This window comes from Poromitra crassiceps, assembly GCF_964638095.1.
Source record: "Poromitra crassiceps genome assembly, chromosome: 25".
NCBI classification, from domain to species: Eukaryota; Metazoa; Chordata; class Actinopteri; order Beryciformes; family Melamphaidae; genus Poromitra; species Poromitra crassiceps.
The window spans coordinates 6,706,537-6,721,905 of NC_139649.1; the positions used below are offsets into that span (position 1 = coordinate 6,706,537).

The window sequence follows — 15,369 nt, forward strand, 5'->3', positions numbered from 1 at the left end:
GCTCCATGCTCGGAACAGTTCACACACCATATATAAACCCTTTTGTGCATCTCGTTTGTTTTCATGCAAAATCCAAATCTATAGCCTATACTTTTTCCAAACAGTCCTGCACACAAAACTCTCCAAGCAGATCTCCAATCTCACACAGTTGTGAATACCTTTTAGTTAACAGTAAAGTTGTTTGTGCCTTATTACGAAGCAAATTTTGGTATATCTTTTACATGGCATTACCCAAATTGTCAAACTGTGAGGCTATTGAATATTATACTATTTTGCTTTCTGTAAAGGAAAACATCAATCTATTGTTTAAAATTCCATAAAATGAGAGTATGAAAAAAGGATTGTGGAACTTTCCGATGAAAGTGTTTTATGCATAAAAACATGTTACAACATAAACATGTTAGCAAAACTTCTATTAGAAATGACATACAATGCATTGAAGACATCTGTAACCTTAATAATCTGACCATTCGAGGATCAACATATGTTATATGTTATGTTATAGAAAATGTGCATGTTTATAATCCTATGCTCTGGGTTGAAACGGAGCCTAATCTCCACAAGGATTGTGGAACCTTCTGATAAAAGTGTTTTACCATGAGGCTATCATTCCTGTGTAGATAGGCTAGAACTGTATCGATCATCTAATCAATAATGGCTGTGTTGATATTTTGCACAATGAAAGTCTGGAGAGTTTGAAGGAAAGTCTAATTGAAATCAGCAGAGTAAAACTGTGTTTACAGCGCCACCTTGTGTCCATTGCGGTATATTGCATGCCGGTAAGATTTCCGGCGATATGGCGACCTGCTACATCAACGTTTCAGTGAGGGGAGCAGCAAGCTGTGTATTCGGGTAACGGCTAACGCTATATTACATATTAATTCGACGCATATTAAGCCTCTTTAAACGTGTGTTGCAGTGAATTTTGTGGCTAAGTTATAGGCTACTTTTCTGTCACGTTACAGCGGGTAAAGTCTTCCACTCCGCTCTGTAACAGTAACGCCTTTGTCAAGAAATGTTGCAGCAGCCTTGTATTAACTTACTACCATTAGTCTCCTATATATGTTTTTATTTTCTTTTGTAAGAAAGTGATAAAGAAACAGTCGATAATGTTTATTACTTCCATCTCCCTGTGACCAATAATAACGTTATCGTTGTAATGCCATTCATGCGAGTCTCCTTGTTTAAACTTAGTTCTTAAGCTTAACCCAGCGGTTCGTTTTGGGCAAGTCTACGTTAACTCAGCTCTGAATAGGTCTCTTAATAGATACCGGTAAATACGGTAAGTTGTGAAATAATGACACGATGAAACTTGCTGGGACAACAACGTGTTTTGCCATGTAGGCTAACTCAACAAGCATGCATGGAGGAGCAGAGCTATTACAGTACGGTTTCAGCACAATCGATCAGGTTTAATGTAACCGTTATATCTCACAACCTACAAGTTGGCCCCAAGAGAGCATGTATAATAAGGATGACAGAAATCCACTGTAGAGACAGTTTTGTACTTCTGTAACAAGTATCTAACTACAACAATCTTCGACAGGCTTCCTGAGGATGCGGTCCATGATCTAACAATGTGTGGCCTGTCTATTTGAGGCACAGCAGCACACACAGTGTGGTTTGTAATATTACATTATTTTTGGATGTGAAGTAGGTTGTTGGCCACAACAAGGCTGCATCATAAAAGTGTTACTGAGATGCTTTGTTGACATGACAACAACATAGCATATGGATCATATGAATCTTGACAAATAGCACACAGTGATGACTTGGCCACCTGGAGCTGTGTGACATGTCACACCATCCGTCCGCCACTTGTGTTTTTGATGTCAATCTGTCCCCCCCGTCTCACGCATGATTGCTCAGACAATGGACGGAAAAAGGTCACTAATATTTCCTGCAACAGGACCCCTCCTGTGTGCGCGGCTCCAGATCCGCCTGGAGCAGAGTTCCCACACACTACTAGCCTGTGCTCGCATGCTTGTAAACTGTGCTGTTGTTGGGCTTTCAACCAAGCTCACAGAGTCTGTGTGTGTGTGTGTCTGTGTCTCTCTCTCTCCTCTCTTCTCAGAGCGCTGTGAAGATCTCATGTCTGCGTGACCCTGACTATGCTGCTGCTGCTGCTAGCACTGGGCATAGTCGTTTCTTCCACTGTGGTCGTCACCACCACCGCCGCGGGGGCCGACGAGAACGCCGGCCACAAACCACCGCCACCAGCCCCGCTGCTGCTGCTCGGCTACGGCAGCCTGTCCCTGCCGCCCGAGCATATACCCTACTTCCTCCGCAACAACAAGAGGCTGGCCAAGCACTGCCGCTTGGACCCGCTCTGCCCTTTTAAAGTAAGATATGCACTTTGTCTTTTTTAAACAGTGGCTGAGATCATTCATGTGTTATTACTGCAGCCACTTTTCAGTGTCAGTGCAGTGCTGCTGGTTCCTTTGAGTTCTGCTGTGCTGTGAGACTGGGAAGGAAGCTTACTTGACCCCTTGGACCTTTAGTGAGGGAGAGCCCTGTAGATCCAGCGTCTAGTGCAGTGATACTCAACTTGCGGCCCGGGGGCCAGATGCGGCCTGCGACAGGGTGCAGAGTGCAGAGCCCCCCCCCCCCCCCCCCGACCATTTTCTAATAATTTCACGTTAGTTTTCATTGTGAATTAGAATCTAATTCACAATCAAATCTAAGGTGAAATAAAGTTTGACTGAGCTCCAGCTAAATTGTCAAATACCGCCGTCTGTCTGCTCGCTACCCAGGCACTTATGTATGTACTTAACCTAACTAACTTAACCTAACTAACTAACTACCGGGTGTGCACAACATTGTCAGACTAAACTCCGGCTGACACCCCAAAAACCTACAATCCGCTACAGAAAAATGTATATTGTTTGTTTATTAACTGGCCCCTGGCCTCCTCTCATCTCACGAAAGTGGCCCCCGGGCAGAACAAGTTGAGTATCCCTGGTCTAGTGCCTTACGAGTTTGCTTCATAGTAGCATGTGACTTGTTTATCAAAGTTGCATTTGATTGTGTATTTGTAGGAGGATGGTGGCGTGGGGATTTGACAGAATATGGACAGCACACTATTAAATGGAAATAAGACTATTGAACTAAGCCATTCCTATACTATATGACTGTTTAGCTGCATACAGGCCAGCGACTAGACGCCTTGTCCCGCCCCCTAATCTGTGATGGTCCATAGAGAGGGAATTGACGAGCCACTAAATATCATGTTTGGAGATCAGGGGACATTTTCTGGTTTGTAAATTATAGCTCTTATATAACATGAAGCTCATTTGCATCAGACTAGGTCCAATAGCACTGCGAATAATCGAGAGAATTTGTTTTAATCTTGCTTGGACTACCACATGGGTGGGGTTTTCAATTCTGAGGAAAGTTGTCAGTCACAGAAAGCACGATCAACTTTTGCCTTTCAAATACCTGTGATGATTTAAACTGATTGTAATTACTTATTTGTAATTGTATGTCCACTTTTGTCAACAAACAAAAAAGGCTGCGAAAAGTTGATCGTCCTCTCCTTTCTCAGCTTTTTGTCCACTCTCAATAAAGGACCTCACAAATTTCATAATACAGTTTTGCTTCTTAATTTTCTAGATTTGGGAAATATTTTATGATAGTGTCCAAGGCAATACTAAAGTTCCTGAAGTTGTAAATCAAAAGGTATCTCCTTTTTTAAGTGGCACTGTTAGCCATACTCTGTTTCACACTCGCTTTTTCTTTCCCCTTTTCTTCCCACACGCACGAACACACACGTGCGCGCGCGCGTGTGCACACACACACACACACACACACACACACACACACACACACACGTTCGTTCACAACAGGATGCACTGCTGGATGTCTCTGCCTGTTGGGGTTATGAGAAGACCTGTGATCCAGAGAGGCGCTTCGGCTATCCTGTCTGCACCAAGGCTGACTCTGGATGGTACTGTTCCTTTAACGTTACACTCTAAAACTATCCTGTCTGCACCAAGGCTGACTCTGGATGGTACTGTTCCTTTAACATTACACTCTAAACTATCCTGTCTGCACCAAGGCTGACTCTGGATGCTACTGTTCCTTTAACATTACACTCTAAACTATCCTGTCTGCACCAAGGCTGACTCTGGATGCTACTGTTCCTTTAACGTTACACTCTAAACTATCCTGTCTGCACCAAGGCTGACTCTGGATGGTACTGTTCCTTTAACATTACACTCTAAAACTATCCTGTCTGCACCAAGGCTGACTCTGGATGGTACTGTTCCTTTAACATTACACTCTAAAACTATCCTGTCTGCACCAAGGCTGACTCTGGATGGTACTGTTCCTTTAACATTACACTCTAAACTATCCTGTCTGCACCAAGGCTGACTCTGGATGCTACTGTTCCTTTAACATTACACTCTAAACTATCCTGTCTGCACCAAGGCTGACTCTGGATGCTACTGTTCCTTTAACATTACACTCTAAAACTATCCTGTCTGCACCAAGGCTGACTCTGGATGCTACTGTTCCTTTAACATTACACTCTAAACTATCCTGTCTGCACCAAGGCTGACTCTGGATGGTACTGTTCCTTTAACATTACACTCTAAAACTATCCTGTCTGCACCAAGGCTGACTCTGGATGGTACTGTTCCTTTAACATTACACTCTAAACTATCCTGTCTGCACCAAGGCTGACTCTGGATGGTACTGTTCCTTTAACATTACACTCTAAAACTATCCTGTCTGCACCAAGGCTGACTCTGGATGGTACTGTTCCTTTAACATTGCACTCTAAAACTATCCTGTCTGCACCAAGGCTGACTCTGGATGGTACTGTTCCTTTAACATTACACTCTAAAACTATCCTGTCTGCACCAAGGCTGACTCTGGATGGTACTGTTCCTTTAACATTACACTCTAAAACTATCCTGTCTCCACCAAGGCTGACTCTGGATGGTACTGTTCCTTTAACATTACACTCTAAAACTATCCTGTCTGCACCAAAGCTGACTCTGGATGGTACTGTTCCTTTAACATTACACTCTAAAACTATCCTGTCTGCACCAAAGCTGACTCTGGATGGTACTGTTCCTTTAACATTACACTCTAAACTATCCTGTCTGCACCAAGGCTGACTCTGGATGCTACTGTTCCTTTAACATTACACTCTAAAACTATCCTGTCTGCACCAAGGCTGACTCTGGATGCTACTGTTCCTTTAACATTACACTCTAAACTATCCTGTCTGCACCAAGGCTGACTCTGGATGGTACTGTTCCTTTAACATTACACTCTAAAACTATCCTGTCTGCACCAAGGCTGACTCTGGATGGTACTGTTCCTTTAACATTACACTCTAAAACTATCCTGTCTGCACCAAAGCTGACTCTGGATGGTACTGTTCCTTTAACATTACACTCTAAAACTATCCTGTCTGCACCAAGGCTGACTCTGGATGCTACTGTTCCTTTAACATTACACTCTAAAATGCTTTACTTTCAATGCATTTACTTTAGTCTAATGCAGCAGTAGGACCTATTTGTATCACATACTAAGTTTCCATATTCTCCCATCAGCCATCCTTCATGTCTAAGCCGCTGAGCGACGCTCACATCACAATAAATAATACTCCTTTATTCATAGATATTGAATTGTATTATTTATATGACCGGAGTGGAGCATTATCTTAGTTTCCCGGAGTAAAAATGTGTTTCTTGAGAGCATGCATCATTGATGTGCCTCTGTGCTTTCTTTGGCTCTGTTGAAACATGGCTAAATGTTGGTTCTGGTCAGGGCCCGTTCGGTGGAGGCGGCCCGGGAGCTGTTCTGGAAGCAGGCTGATTTCGGCTACGTCCAGGAGCGCCGCTCTGAGATGAGAACTCTCTGCAAGGCCGTCAAGCCGGTAAGTCCACTCATTTCCTTAGTTCCCACGGGCCCGCTGAGTCAACAGGAACAAACAACAGGTAGAAGCAAACACAGTGTTTTTTTTAACGTAAAATATTCATTGTGTTACAGTGCAAACAATGGGCCTGAACTTGACTCACAAATCGCAAAGAAGAATTGAATCCATTGTGGCTAGTTTGTCGGTTATAGTCTTTGCGGTCTAGTCTAGAGATCACTCTCAAAAGGCCTAGAGTTTATTCAAGTTATTTTTCCAGGGGGACTCATCATTGACCTGCAGCAGCCACACTCGGTTCTGTAAGGCGACTAACCTTTACCTGGACTTGAGGAAGCCTCGCAGAAGTCATGAGAGGTCAGTACAGCTGAAGGTGGCCGCGTGACCTGCCTTGGAGCTTGTTGTTGTTGTTGTTGTGAAGCTCACCTATGTTCCTCCTGCAGATACAAGGAGGACTTCATTCAAAAGGGGCAGATTGGCGGTCGCTGCAGCCTGAACAAGCGAGCGCTCGCTGCCCAGGGAGAACACAAGAGCCCCCTGCAGTCTTGGTAAGGCCGGACACACACGCTAACATGCTAACACATAGCACATGTATGCATGCTAACATGCTAACACATAGCACATGTATGTTACCAATCTTCAGGCAACAGATTGACAATTATGGTCTCTAGCAGAGAAACGTATAAACCATCTCTAAGTTTGTGTTTATTAATGAATGAACAAGGCCCATAAGTATGTTCCCTGACCGGGAATCGAACCCGGGCCGCGGCGGTGAGAGCGCCGAATCCTAACCACTAGACCACCAGGGAAGCTGTGTTATACTTTGCAAAGCCATTGCATCTGTTGCTCATATGACAGTTAAGGAGCCATCCATGGAAATTATATTCTGCCAGACAACTGGTGGCATACTCCTCCTGACATACATGCATAGACCACATCTTTGTGTTTTAGAAAGTGAACAAACTCACAGTGTTAACACTCTACTAGCTCATTAGCTTATTAGTTTATTAAACGGATTCCCATTAGTTCACGCCTAGATCTAGTCTTCCATCAGTGAGAGGGAGGATATGGATTTAAACAGCACTTGAGTCAGAAAGGTTGTTGTACACAGATATATGGATGTACAGCATCTAAGCCAACAGTCTTGTTTATTGACTCACAGTTAACATGAGACATAAAGAGACGTTCCCTGACCGGGAATCGAACCCGGGCCGCGGCGGTGAGAGCGCCGAATCCTAACCACTAGACCACCAGGGAGCTGCATACTCCTGTTTCACACCAGCTCCACCAATCAGTATTCCTAATTATGCGCGTGAGCGTTTTGTGGGCGTTCCCACACAACCGACTTTATCTATAGTGTCCCAATCTGTTTCAGCCACTTGTCCTGTCGCCCCAGTGCTCCTAGGTAATAAAAGTACCTACCTACCTACCTACCTACCTAGGTGCTTCAACAATCCCACAACCAGATTAGACAACCTTATTGCCATTTATTACTGCTGGTTTTTGTTGAACCACTGTACTCCAACACCAGAACAGGGTTCTTACATCAACACATCATGTAGTTGATGTAATCACACAGCTATTAGGATATTTTATTGGGGCATCGGTGTGAAGTCCAGTATACAGTGAGAGCCAAAAAGCAGTAGTTCCCTGACCGGGAATCGAACCCGGGCCGCGGCGGTGAGAGCGCCGAATCCTAACCACTAGACCACCAGGGAGCTGTCTGTCTACTTTGAAAGCCCCTATACAGGGATCCATAGGACATATGGCAGTGGAGGAGTTAATCTACAGTATTGATGTGTATTCACCTTATTCCTGGACTTACGTTTCCCATGATTCTCAGCGGTTGCCGGTTGTCGACTTCCTGTTTACATTTTTTTCACTAGCAAGGACGTGCACGCCGCTGTCAAAGAGTGGGAACGTTTGGCTTATTTGATCCGAAATGGCTAAAAATAGTAACGTGTGGTTGCATAGCGGCGATATTTTACAAAAACGAGGTGAATGTCAATTCACTCGTACTGTATGGGCTTATTTTAGCCGAAATTGCTCAAAAATAGTATGTGGTTGCATAGCGGGCGCTTTTGTTTTGAAGGCTAAACGTCCAAACCGGAACTCTTATTATTTGGTCATTGAACGGAGCTTTAGCGGTCTCTCTCTTTCAAGATTCAAGATATTGTCACTCCGTTGTACAATTATGCACGTGTGAAATTATTGTGCTGGGGGGCTCCATTACAAGACATAGGTAGGTACAAAGTCACAACAATTATTATGATTATTTTCAGTCTCTTTCGCTATGAACGGGCCTGGGCGGAAACAGGCAACCGGCAGCTGGAAACAGGGAGGGAGGGTGCCATGGAAGCACCCACGGTCTCATCAGGAAACTCGTGAATAAAGCTGGCAGAGTTGACGCCATGTTTATTGAATAACTTATGCTGAGAACAGTGGGAGGAGCTCCATGTTTGTGAATAGAACAATGCAAGAGAACAATGTGAGATCACATAGATGAATCTCAGTCTTAAATCATTACATCTACATGGCTACATTTAGTCATATCTGAGTGCAGGTTTATGTGAGGTGTATTGCAGAGCACTAGAAACCATGTGATCTCACACTAGTCAGGATGTGAAGCTTACCTGTGTCGGATGGTCCGGGAACTATACCAACATGGAACTATACCAACATGGAACTATACCAACAGGGAACTATACCAACATGGAACTATACCAACATGGAACTATACCAACATGGAACTATACCAACATGGAACTATACCAACAGAGAACTATACCAACAGAGAACTATACCAACATGGAACTATACCAACATGGAACTATACCAACAGGGAACTATACCAACAGGGAACTATACCAACATGGAACTATACCAACAGAGAACTATACCAACATGGAACTATACCAACATGGAACTATACCAACATGGAACTATACCAACATGGAACTATACCAACATGGAACTATACCAACAGAGAACTATACCAACAGGGAACTATACCAACAGAGAACTATACCAACAGGGAACTATACCAACATGGAACTATACCAACATGGAACTATACCAACATGGAACTATACCAACAGGGAACTATACCAACAGGGAACTATACCAACAGGGAACTATACCAACATGGAACTATACCAACATGGAACTATACCAACAGGGAACTATACCAACAGGGAACTATACCAACAGGGAACTACATGGAACTATACCAACAGGGAACTATACCAACAGGGAACTATACCAACATGGAACTATACCAACATGGAACTATACCAACAGGGAACTATACCAACAGAGAACTATACCAACATGGAACTATACCAACAGGGAACTATACCAACAGGGAACTATACCAACAGGGAACTATACCAACATGGAACTATACCAACAGGGAACTATACCAACATGGCGATATCAGGATGTGCATCTCAGACTAGTCAGGGTGTGCCTGCGTCAGATATAAAGAAGAGTTCCCTGACCGGGAATCGAACCCGGGCCGCGGCGGTGAGAGCGCCGAATCCTAACCACTAGACCACCAGGGAGCTGTCTGTATGTTTTAAAAGCCCCTATACAGGGATCCATGGGACATAATATGGCAGTGGAGGAGTTAATCTATTGATGTGAGCTGGCAGAGTTGACGCCATGTTTGTACCCTATGCAGAGAACAGCGGGAGGAGCTCCATGTTTGTGAATAAAACAATGCATGGCTATATTTAGTCATAGCTGAGTGCAAGGTTTATGTGAGGTGTATTGCAGAGCACTAGACAGGATGTGGAGTTCACCTGCGTCGGATATAAAGAGGAGTTCCCTGACCGGGAATCGAACCCGGGCCGCGGTGGTGAGAGCGCCGAATCCTAACCACTAGACCACCAGGGAAGCTGCATGCTCCTTTTTCACACCAGCTCCACCAATCAGAGTATTCCTAATTATGCACGTGAGCGTTTTGTGGGTGTTCCCACACAACCGACTTTATCTATAGTGTCCCAATCTACTTCAGCTACTTGTCCTGTCGCCCCAGTGCTCCTAGGTAATAAAAGTACCTACCTACCTACCTACCTACCTAGGTGCTTCAACAATCCCACAACCAGATTAGACAACCTTATTGCCATTTATTACTGCTGGTTTTTGTTGAACCACTGTCCTCCAACACCAGAACAGGGTTCTTACATCAACACATCATGTAGTTGATGTAATCACACAGCTATTAGGATATTTTATTGGGGCATCGGTGTGAAGTCCAGTATACAGTGAGAGCCAAAAAGCAGTAGTTCCCTGACCGGGAATCGAACCCGGGCCGCGGCGGTGAGAGCGCCGAATCCTAACCACTAGACCACCAGGGAGCTGTCTGTCTACTTTGAAAGCCCCTATACAGGGATCCATAGGACATATGGCAGTGGAGGAGTTAATCTACAGTATTGATGTGTATTCACCTTATTCCTGGACTTACGTTTCCCATGATTCTCAGCGGTTGCCGGTTGTCGACTTCCTGTTTACATTTTTTTCACTAGCAAGGACGTGCACGCCGCTGTCAAAGAGTGGGAACGTTTGGCTTATTTGATCCGAAATGGCTAAAAATAGTAACGTGTGGTTGCATAGCGGCGATATTTTACAAAAACGAGGTGAATGTCAATTCACTCGTACTGTATGGGCTTATTTTAGCCGAAATTGCTCAAAAATAGTATGTGGTTGCATAGCGGGCGCTTTTGTTTTGAAGGCTAAACGTCCAAACCGGAACTCTTATTATTTGGTCATTGAACGGAGCTTTAGCGGGTCTCTCTCTTTCAAGATTCAAGATATTGTCACTCCGTTGTACAATTATGCACGTGTGAAATTATTGTGCTGGGGGGCTCCATTACAAGACATAGGTAGGTACAAAGTCACAACAATTATTATGATTATTTTCAGTCTCTTTCGCTATGAACGGGCCTGGGCGGAAACAGGCAACCGGCAGCTGGAAACAGGGAGGGAGGGTGCCATGGAAGCACCCACGGTCTCATCAGGAAACTCGTGAATAAAGCTGGCAGAGTTGACGCCATGTTTATTGAATAACTTATGCTGAGAACAGTGGGAGGAGCTCCATGTTTGTGAATAGAACAATGCAAGAAAACAATGTGACACCACATAGATGAATCTCAGTCTTAAAGCGTTACATCTACATGGCTACATTTAGTCATAGCTGAGCTCAAGGTTTATGTGAGGTGTATTGCAGAGCACTACATTTCATGTGGTGATCAGATCTCACACTAGTCAGGATGTGAAGCTTACCTGTGTCGGATGGTCCGGGAACTATACCAACAGGGAACTATACCAACATGGAACTATTCACCTTATTCACCACGCCCACTTTTTCTCTCTTCCGCGTTCAACGCAAACGTATTTGTTCTTCCGGTTCAGTGCTAGTTGCGAAGGCCACTAGTGGCTAATAATATTAGCCACTAGTTAGTTATGTTATATAGCAGTAAAATGCCACTGAATGACCAAATTGATATAACCGTTAACCATTTCGAGTAACACTGATTCCATACGGATCACCAGCGTTAGTTTGTTGTTTATAACGTGGCTATATTCATAACGTTTCTATCTCGGATGCGTTATTTCGAATCGCACATAGGTTACGCAACCTAACATAGGTGCGCAACCTAACGTCCACTCCACTAACGTCACCTTAAGAGCACAATATTCCTGGAATGCAAGTTTAACTAAACAGTTACATGTCCTCTGCATTCTACATAAAATTAAGATATTACGGGTTGTTTTATTTTGTATGTTACATACGTATTGGCCAAGATATGTTAGTTTATGGGGGAGTAATTTTGCCACTTTAAAGCGGAGTGTGCGCGGCCATTTTGCCTGCGGGGTTTTTGGCAAGTCTAAAACGGAAATACTATTACAAAATGACGTAATGCGGAAGCGTCCATGTGTGGGCAAAGAATAAGGTGAATACCAACAGGGAACTATACCAACAGGGAACTATACCAACATGGAACTATACCAACAGGGAACTATACCAACATGGAACTATACCAACAGGGAACTATACCAACATGGAACTATACCAACAGGGAACTATACCAACATGGATCTATACCAACATGGCGATATCAGGATGTGCATCTCAGACTAGTCACGGTGTGCCTGCGTCGGATATAAAGAGGAGTTCCCTGACCGGGAATCGAACCCGGCCGCGGCGGTGAGAGCGCCGAATCCTAACCACTAGACCACCAGGGAGCTGTCTGTATGCTTTAAAAGCCCCTATACAGGGATCCATGGGACATAATATGGCAGTGGAGGAGTTAATCTATTGATGTGAGCTGGCAGAGTTGACGCCATGTTTGTACCCTATGCAGAGAACAGCGGGAGGAGCTCCATGTTTGTGAATAAAACAATGCATGGCTATATTTAGTCATAGCTGAGTGCAAGGTTTATGTGAGGTGTATTGCAGAGCACTAGACAGGATGTGGAGTTCACCTGCGTCGGATATAAAGAGGAGTTCCCTGACCGGGAATCGAACCCGGGCCGCGGCGGTGAGAGCGCCGAATCCTAACCACTAGACCACCAGGGAAGCTGCATGCTCCTTTTTCACACCAGCTCCACCAATCAGAGTATTCCTAATTATGCACGTGAGCGTTTTGTGGGTGTTCCCACACAACCGACTTTATCTATAGTGTCCCAATCTATTTCAGCTACTTGTCCTGTCGCCCCAGTGCTCCTAGGTAATAAAAGTACCTACCTACCTACCTACCTACCTAGGTGCTTCAACAATACCACAACCAGATTAGACAACCTTATTGCCATTTATTACTGCTGGTTTTTCTTGAACCACTGTCCTCCAACACCAGAACAGGGTTCTTACATCAACACATCATGTAGTTGATGTAATCACACAGCTATTAGGATATTTTATTGGGTCATTGGTGTGAAGTCCAGTATACAGTGAGAGCCAAAAAGCTGTAGTTCCCTGACCGGGAATCGAACCCGGGCCGCGGCGGTGAGAGCGCCGAATCCTAACCACTAGACCACCAGGGAGCTGTCTGTCTGATTTCAAAGCCCCTATACAGGGATCAATAGTTCATATGGCAGTGGAGGACTTAATCTACAGTATTGATGTGTATAGAGCTTGCAGAGTTGACGCCATGTTTGTTGAATAACTTATGCTGAGAACAGCGGGAGGAGCTCCATGTTTGTGAATAGAACAATGCGTGACCACATAGATGAATCACAGTCTTAAAGCATTACATCTACATGGCTACATTTAGTCATAGCTGAGTGCAGGTTTATGTGAGGTGTATCGCAGAGCACTACATTTCATGTGGTGATCAGATCTCACACTAGTCAGGATGTGAAGCTTACCTGTGTCGGATGGTCCGGGAACTATACCAACATGGAACTATACCAACAGGGAACTATACCAACAGGGAACTATACCAACATGGAACTAAACCAACAGGGAACTATACCAACATGGAACTATACCAACATGGAACTATACCAACATGGCGATATCAGGATGTGCATCTCAGACTAGTCAGGGTGTGCCTGCGTCGGATATAAAGAGTAGTTCCCTGACCGGGAATCGAACCCGGGCCGCGGCGGTGAGAGCGCCGAATCCTAACCACTAGACCACCAGGAAGCTGTCTGTCTTCCTCCAAAGCCATTGTACAGAGATCTCTGTAGCTCATATGACTTGAGTTATGGAGTTATGGAGGCATCCATGTACATCTACAGCTGACTGGGACTGGGCACAGCACACATTCATCACCAGCATATGTCTGTCCAGGAATGCATGGCTCATATGTCGGGGGGAGGAGTCACTGATATAAACCACAGTGGGCACAGACACACACCTTCCCTTCCACCCTCATCTCTGCCCTTTAACCTGATTTTAGGGCTGCAACTAACAATTATTTTCATAATCGATTAATCTTTCGATTATTTTCTCGATTAATCGATTAGTTGTTTGGTCTATAAAATGTCAGAAACAGGTATCAAATGACGATCAGTGTTTCCCAAAACCCAAGATGACGCTCTCAAATGTCTTGTTTTGTCCACAACTCAAAGATAATATCAGTTAACTGTCATACAGGAGTAAAGAAACCAGAAAATATTCACATTTAACACATTCACTGCCAGCCGTTTTTTTTTTACTGTAGGTAGGTTCTGCCAGAGGGTTTTTTTGAGGATTCTGGCTCATCTTTCAAGTTTCAAGACCCGAGGATTATTTTCTGCTAAGATTTTGTGAACACACAATATCTCAAAAGAACTAATAGAATGTGTGCTTTCTCTGTCTAAAAGAGTTAGTTTGTAGAGTTAGTAGTTATGTAAGCATTAGCAGTTGAATACAGCATGGTTTCAGCGTCAGAAAAATTATTCTGAGATAAACGGCTTTTTGTGAAATTCGATAGAACAGTCACTTTAACCATTCATTTTTGGCATCAGTAAGACGTCAGACATCTAAACAATAGTTTTGAACAGTCATTTCCTCCATAACAGCAGGAAACCCCCCTCTGCTTCCAACTCCTCCCTCCGTGTGTGTCTTCTTGGCTGCAGCGGCCGTGTCACAAGCTCGTTTCTGCTGCTGTAACCTCGCGTCACCAGTCTCATTGCTTTGCTGCTGCTGTGCCTGTCTGCGCGGCCGCTCTTTGAGGAAGTCTGGATGGACTCGCTCGCTTCTTGGAGTTTTGGTTGAGAGCTTTGATGAAGCTTTTGCGATTCTGGTCATATTTATGCTGCGTGTTTCAAAGTGTGTTCCACCCGTAATCTATTATGCAAATTTGCAATCCTGCACCGCCAGCAATCAGCGCGAAAACGAAAGCGTTTTCGCCAATCCATTTTCATGAGAATGGCTTCAGTCACACTGCTTTTTGCTTGCCTTCCTCTAGTCAGGAAAGCACTGTCGCCACTTAGTGGGTCGGTGGAATGGGTTGTACACGTTGTACACGTCCAATACTTATATAAGAGATGTAAAAGGGTTAGATGCACATCCCACCGTCAAAAAAACAAAATCGATTTTTTTTTAACGTAAAAACACGTCATTGGCAGTGAACGGTTGGATTTTGTTTGACGTAAAAACACGTCATTGGCAGTGAACGTGTTAAGAAGCTGGAATCAGAGAATTTTGACCCTTTCTCTTAAAATTGTACTCAAAACGATTAATCGATTATCAAAATAGTTGTCAATTAATTCTCTGTCCATCGACTAATCGATTAATCGTTGCAGCTCTACCTGATTGAGTTTATTCTGTAACATAAGAGTAATGGAAATGCCAAGATGTTATACTATGTTAAAATTTAGATGATTTTGCAGTGTTTTTAAAGTGGTAGTGTAACAAAAAAGTACAGTAATATAAGAGAAAAATAAATCAGCCCCAGGTTGTAAAGTAAGTGGTGAAGGTTTAGGACACTGGATGTGCTTCAGAGTTCAATCCAGTCACAAAGTAAACTGCAGTCTCAGAGTTACCAATC

The 15,369-nt window shown here is 43.9% G+C and overlaps 1 protein-coding gene across 1 annotated transcript in view; it reads left to right on the top strand.

Annotated features, from left to right (window-relative positions):
• Window positions 1–2,111: 2,111 nt before the first annotated feature.
• The window catches only part of eogt (EGF domain-specific O-linked N-acetylglucosamine (GlcNAc) transferase), a gene marked incomplete at both ends in the record, with an annotated part of 32,658 nt that continues 19,400 nt past the window's right edge, over window positions 2,112–15,369 (top strand). The window contains 5 exons of the mRNA XM_083661019.1: window positions 2,112–2,342; window positions 3,846–3,946; window positions 5,785–5,893; window positions 6,150–6,244; window positions 6,331–6,435. Of these exons, the coding sequence (XP_083517145.1) occupies window positions 2,112–2,342; window positions 3,846–3,946; window positions 5,785–5,893; window positions 6,150–6,244; window positions 6,331–6,435 (641 nt within the window). The remainder of the gene's footprint in view (window positions 2,343–3,845; window positions 3,947–5,784; window positions 5,894–6,149; window positions 6,245–6,330; window positions 6,436–15,369) is intronic.